The sequence below is a fragment of the Adiantum capillus-veneris genome, chromosome 30, assembly GCF_014529385.1.
Source record: "Adiantum capillus-veneris isolate H3 chromosome 30, ASM1452938v2, whole genome shotgun sequence".
NCBI lineage: Eukaryota > Viridiplantae > Streptophyta > Polypodiopsida > Polypodiales > Pteridaceae > Adiantum > Adiantum capillus-veneris.
The window spans coordinates 68,949,381-68,956,632 of NC_140960.1; the positions used below are offsets into that span (position 1 = coordinate 68,949,381).

Genomic DNA, 7,252 nt, shown 5'->3' on the forward strand with positions numbered 1-7,252 from the left:
AAGTAGCAAAGGTTAAGCTCTCCTTGGGAATGTTTCAAGAATGGACTAAGGACTTGGAAGGCAGAGTCAATTCTGAGCTGGATCAGATGTCTTGCAGAAATACAGAGTTGCACGTGGAGAATGAAATGTTACAACAAAGGTTGAAACCTTTGGAAGCTCTGGAAAAACAAGTATTAGCCCAAGAAGATATCAATGTTTCTAGAGTGCTCATGGATGAAGGGAATCTCAATCTGGTAAGGCAACAGCTGGTTGAGGGGATGCAGGATGTTTGGAAAGCAATGAGAGAAAGGCTGACATTAGTTATTATCAAGTATCCCTATGAGGCTGTGAGATCATGCTTCATCAGTTCTCATGAAGCTGCTTTATTAGAGACAGTGGAATCTCTGAAGAAGGAAAAAGATGTTTATCAGGAGCAGCTCCAAGAGTTCAAGGATAAATAGTTGCAGGTGGATGAAGAATTCATGATACAAGGTGGTTCTGCACTTAAAAAACTAGTGCATGTTTCTGTTCAAACACTACAAGCTGCTGAGGAAATTCAGAAGTCAAGTGGAGAAGCTTTGCCAATGGAGGTTGAAAATCAGAAGGAGATTATAGATATTGCAAATGTTGAAGTTCCAGAACTGAATGCAGCAAAGAATGAGGAGATTGTGGTGACTACAATCCAAGAAGCTGATGCTGAAACAGTTCTCAAAGATATGTTTGAAGTTTAGGGTGGTCAGGACTCATTTTTTTCTATCTCTTGTTGATCAAGGGACCGGGTTGTGCCATGTGTTGACAGGCATATCAGAGTGTCAATTTAGTAGTTAGTCGGAAGTGCTTCATCGGATGTAGTTAGTCGGATCATAGTTAGTCGGATGTTGCTTAATCGGATATTTAACAGTTATGATATATCAAGACTGAGGTTGTTATTACCAATATGTTTGTATGGTGGTTATAAGTCGGTTCTGTGAGTTGTGATGGCGCAGTTGTATTCAAAGATGTTGTAGCTCTTCTTGATCAATGAAGTACTCTTGTTTCTTAATTCTGAGTTATCAATTCCTTCTATCTCTTATCTTCAGTATGATGTTAGTATCTCTGTGTATTATTTCTGAGTTATGAGATGCTGAGAGAATTGTGATGAACTAGCATTTTTCTGTGTTGATGAACCACAACAGGGGGGGGGGGGGGGGGGGGTAATAAAAGGGAAAAAGGAGAGGAAGTTTTTGTGTTTCAAAATCATGGCTTCCCAAAAGAGTCTTCCCTCGAACTTGTGAGTCAATAGCTACAAAAATACATGCAAGAACTAACACTGCTTTGTATCAATTTCTTGTATTGTGATTATAGTTCATTTGTTGAGGGATGAAATCTATAAAGAGTTTGTATAGATGCAAATTTACATGGAGAACCTAACATAACTTTATAACCATGTCTTTTGAGTAATTTAGATAGGTCATAATTGGATGAGTAACTAGAGTGAAGTTTGAATGGGCACATAGTTTGATCGTGAAACTAAGACACATTGAGGGTACATCTAGTTATCAACAAAAGCGGTTCCTTAGTATATTGCCAGTCACTATGCTACACGCTCTTTGGCTAGTTTTACTCAGTTAGATCACGCGAGACCTAAAATTTATATGTAAGACAAGGGTATGGTAGTTTTTTGCATTGATTGACATATAAGCATAGAAAGGGGGGTTATATTCCCTAATATGAGTCGTATATAGGGGTTTTATCAAAGTTGTTCGCTCGCAGGTGGCATCCCATTTTGTATATAGAGTGTATCTCCCGGGTCCTAGTGGCGGCATTGACCTTCTTGAGATCCACGCACAATCTAAGTTTCCCATTTCTTTTTCGGTACAATCACTATTGGAGACACCCATTTGGAGTGCTCAATAGGGTACATGAATCCTGGCATTTCACTAGCTTTTCAATCTCTTCTTGAACGATCTTTGCATATTTAGGATTCATTGGGTAGGATAATTGTTGAACTAGTTTAGCCATGCTATTCATGGGGATTGTGGAATACACCACATAACTCTGTTGGGCGCATTTCTGACACCCCATTTTTTGTAAATTTGTACATATGGACATGACGCCCGATGTCAAAAGGGCGTGTGGGATTTCTTTTTGTGGGTTTTTTAGCTTGCTTTAGCAAGCACATGTACATGCATTGCAAGTCGCTAGTCTAGTGACAGTTGTAAAGCAAGCACATGTACATGCACTGCAAGTCGCTAGTCTAGTGAGAGCTGTCGGGCCACTGTAAGTGCCCGTGAGTGAGTTTTTTGAAGTGAGCCTTGTATATCACTTAAACTCATGTACAAACTAAAAAAATTTCATCAAAACATCAGAAATTTGCAGGTTTTATCTCGTTCTGTCTCCTTGGTGCTCTTGGATGCAGTTTTTTTGCCCCGACTAGCCTTCTCTACGTGTAGTCGTACTGGGACAGCTCTCTGTTCGCGTCAATATTGCTCATGGGGGCGTATGGAATCAATTTTATTCATCTTCAGATTTCTCGCCAGTCATTTTTCAATCTTTCTCTCAAGCTTTAAAGTGCCCCAATTGGAGTTGTGCTCATCAGGTTACGACTAGTTCTCTGCAGGGTTATGGCTATGGCAGCTTAGTGGCAAATTGTGTGTAGACAGATTCGGAGGGCATGTATCCATGAATTGTGGAATTGATGTTGAAGTTGTGGGTTTGTGATGTTTGATTGTGAAAGGAGAGGCTCTTGTCTTCATATGCATTGGTCGGCGTGTGCTGTAAATCCATGCTTTGGCAGGGTTTTGCTCCTATGTGACATAGTCTCTTGGGTGGGCGACGGCTAGTAAATTCCCAAGGGTCTAATCCTATTTGACTTGTGGTGTTTCAGAAGGATTTGGAAAAGCTTTTTGCGTCTTGTAGTTCTCTTTCAACGCTCTTGGGTGACATCACTATAGAGGTGTTTCAGTTTGCTTGTTTCCCAACAACGCTTTGAAGGTAATCACCCCAGCTATTTACCAACTTCCGATGAGCATCACATGCCTCTATATAATTAAGCCATTCTGTGGTAGATTTATTTTCCTTTATTCTAGCATGCACATTTTCTCGATATTGTCGCCTCTTATATCTCTTACTCTTCTTGTCTAATTTTCGGTTATGGTCGATATCTAGTCGCTACTTGTGTCATCTACTCGCTTGGATAGATTGTCATCTAGGGTACCACTGGGCCCTGAATGGTTTGTCCCCACATTTGCACTAAGATTTGACTCAGATTCTTTGTCCTCATAGTCAATTTTAATTGATGATTTTGACCACAAATCGTGTGGGCTATAGTCTTGTGAGACACTATTGGTTCCAATGCCACTCATGCCTTCATCTTGTAGGTCATCAGAAGCTATATGCATTGCTTCTAGCATATTTAAGGGTACGAATGGTGGCATTTCATCGCCCACGGGTGTTACCCAGGTCATCCCCCTGTTTTCCTATGTGTCTATGGTTGCTGCTAGGTGGACCCAATCCACATTGTCTGATTCAATCATCCCAGGTAGTACATCCATATAAGGAGAATCTTCCCCAACATCAGTGTCCACTTTACACGTGTAACAATACTGCAACAGTGCCGAGTGAACTGTGGTGTCAGATCTATGATCAATTATAAACCTGTTTCCTAGAGGATGTGCTGGACTAGTTACCAAATCCACTCGAATGACAGAGTCTTGGAATTGCAAGTAGACATGGTTTTTAGACCAGTCATGCACCATTTATGATTCCCTCATGAAAGGACGTCCTAAGATCATCTCATATGTGATAGTGTGCTTGGAGAACAATGAAGGTAATTCTTATTTTATGTCCAAATACCTTGTTCTTGAGATCTTCTAGCATCCCAATAGGTTTAACAATAGACCCATTGGCCATCTTTACTACTATGGTTTTGGTTCCAAGGTGAGGTCTTCCCATAGTTTCCTAGAAATTTTTAGTCACAATGCTAACCCCAGTGCCACCATCAAGGATTCCCTTCACAATTAGTCCCTTGGTAGTGATCGGTATGGTTGCATTGGGTTCATCACCCTCAAAGTATTGTCCCAACTTGTTAACAGGTATTTCTACAACAAGGTTCTCATCTAGGTTGGGTTGTGGATCTAAGTGTTCCTCCTCTATTGGCATCTTCCTAGCTCCATCCACCTGTGCAAATTGTGGTAGCCCGACCTTCAATTCTCCATTGAGGAAAGCTCAAAGATCTAACAATAGCTGGGTGTCTCCATATAGTTTGGACATGATGGTGGTTCTAACCTCTGAAGACATGAAATCTATCAATTTGGAAATATTTAACGGCACCTTTTGGGCTTCAGTCCCTTGACGTGGGGAAGATGGGATCTCCATTTCTTCGATAGGGTCTAGTAGTCCCTTTGTAAACATTCTTTCCAACAAGAAGTGAGTGCGCTCACTTTTCCATGACTTCAAGTCACTTTCTTCTTGGATGACACTAGGTATGGCTAGGGGTCTATGGACTTTCTAAGGTTGTTGTTGCGTAGGGAACACTGTGTCTGTAATCTGGATCTGCCTAGGTGCTGGCTCTAGATCCCTTTGGGTATCTTCTACCAAACTCCTTGATTGCTTGACTTGCTCGATCTCCTCTGTAGGGGTTGGATAAGTTTCTAACTTCTTCTTGGCTCCTGGCCATTGTGACTCATGACGATCTTCCTTGTTGGTTTCTTTCTTAGTGGTTGTTTTGGTCTCCATGGTTTCACCTAAATCAAAATCCTCTTCAGTCTCTTTCATATATACGGGGTCGTCACTAGTCCCTATGTTGGTCTTTGAACTGGGGTCTGACTTCATTGCTTTTTGTGATCTCTTTCTTCATGTTTTCTTCTTCCTCTGAGATTGGGTAGTTGATGTCGTGTCTCTTTCTTCAAGAATATAATTTTGTTTTTGGAACATCGATCGTGTGAGTACGTTTACTGGTACCACAAGTGTACTTTGTGATGGATCCTCGATAACCTCAATCAAGTTAATGACATAATCTTCATCGCATTTGGATTATTCAGACATTGGGCAATCAAATGATCTATGACACATTGATTACACATGAGTATCCGCATTGTAGACGTGCTCGCTTGATTGGTTTGCATTAGTGTGGCATTCTTTTGTAGTTTAAAAGGACACTTGGCCACACGATGTGGTCTTCCACACTCATAGCATTGAAGAGGTGGTCTCTTTGCAGTGTAATTGATATTTTGGCCTCTTACAGCAAGAGCATCTACTTGATAGACAGGTTTGACTTGTCCCCAATTTTCCTCCATGTAGTATTGTGGAATTTCTTCAAGCACATCAATGCCATAGGAAATATTAGGGTCTATATCTTCCTCACAGCCTTCCAAACAAGCAATAGATGACTCACAACCCACTTGATTCACAGAAGTGATTCTTGGATATGGTGATTGTGGTCCTAGCATTGGAGGTGGTAAGGGTGTTGTTTGAACAACATTTTTGGCCCTAGGGACCATGTGTTGTGAAGTTTGTTCAAGAGGTGGATCTGGCATCAATGCATGCACTCGAGGTGTATTTGTGCATGCTAAGGTTGGTTTATTGGCCATCGCGTGCTTAAATACTATGCAATCCTTAGGTTGATGACCATACCTCCCACAGGCATTGCAAATCCCATTGAATTTTACTCTAAAAGTAGGGCATTCACCGGTACTACGCACCATTGTTGTTCCCTTCTTGGATACATATGATTGTTTTGCGGAGCACAATTGTCTCTAAGACTCTCTTGAATGGCCTTGATGATAGGTGTGACATGTGTATAGGTCAGTTAGAGTTTTCGTCTGTAGTGCATACTCCCAGTTCTCATTTAGGAACGCTCCATCTAGGATTGAGGTGCTAGGGGTGTCCTTTGAACTAGATTCAATGTGGATCTCTATGGGTTGACCTTTAGTAGTCGCTAATTCAGGAGCCCTCAATTGCTCTCCTAGCAATGATATTGACATAGGGACTTTTGCTTTTATCTCTCTTTGTTGCTCCGCCTTGCGTAAGCTCTCGATTTCTGTTTCCCTAACTGCAACGATAGACCCCTCAACTTCTTGTACTTTGGCAAGGCTTCCACCATCAGATAATATAACCTCGGACGAGAATAGCTCTGAAGAGTCAGGGGGTGCAGTGAATGGAGTATTTACGTGTACACTCTCCAAAAGCATGGGGTCTACGTTGGTCATAAATGAAGAATTTACTCTCCCCCCCCCCCTCCCATTTACATCGTTAGCTCCATGTTCAGAGTGAGTGGCTCTACTAAAGGTTTCCTTCAAGCGGCTAAGCACGTTCGGACTGGACCGTGGGCCCATGGCATGCATGTCTTGGCTTGAGCTATCAGGATTAGGCATTGGGTAACCCTCCATGATGTTTTCGTCAGAGGAAGAGTCACTGGACGCAATATGCAGGTCCTGAGTGGTACTACCTTGGGTCCCCACCGAGGGCCTGGAGCCTAAGGTAGAGGAATAATGAGTGCCCACGTAAACGGAGACACTCTCAATGTGCTCGTCCTCTAGCACATGACCAGAGCGTAGGTGCATGTGACCTCAACACTCTAGAGGTGTTGGTGAGTGCCCGTGAAGGTCGCTCACCTAATTTTTTAGGTGTTTACAACCCAGTTTTTTGTATCTTTGGTCCCTTTTTTTAGCTGAGCCATAGAATATAGCATGCGATAGCTCAAAACAAGCATCTTGTCTAGAGGGATGTGTCGTGCTTTGTGCGCTCCTTGCCGCACTGTCGAAGCAAGGGACTTGCCAATACACCGTGTGCAAGCCACAAACGGCTCCAAGCACACAACAAGCCTAAACTAGCAAGCTCAAGAAAACAAAGGGTGTGTCACTCACCGCTCTACGCTCGTCTTCGTGGTGGATTCCTCGCCGCGATGAAGAAGAAGCTACAGTCGTGCCGCGCTCAACCGCTTCGCCGCCATCGTGCCTTCGTAATGCTCGATCGCACACACACTCTCCCTCTCTCTCTCTCTCTCACACACACACACAAGGAGGTGAAGAAGAAGAAGATGGAGATGGAGCAAGAGCACTCTTCAATTGCACAAATGAGAGAATGAGTAAAAATTAGGTTTAGTTGGCTTTTATAGGAGCTCACCCCATTCACACTTGGGCGCCCATGCTTAACCAACTAATCCCTTGAATGTCCAAGTTAAAGTGCGCCTCTCATCGGCGATCACTCTACCTTTCCCTATTGGTCCGACAAGCCCGGTACTTGACTCTACCAAATACATAATACACGTCCGTCGTAGGTGATGGGGTGTCCG

At 42.7% G+C, this 7,252-nt stretch overlaps 1 protein-coding gene across 1 annotated transcript; it reads left to right on the forward strand.

Annotated features, from left to right (window-relative positions):
* The first annotated feature begins 461 nt into the window (after window positions 1-461).
* LOC147418150 (uncharacterized) lies at window positions 462-710 on the forward strand. The gene has a single exon (XM_086506757.1). The coding sequence runs from the start codon at window positions 462-464 to the stop codon at window positions 708-710; it is 249 nt and encodes an 82-aa protein (XP_086362883.1).
* Window positions 711-7,252: the final 6,542 nt, after the last annotated feature.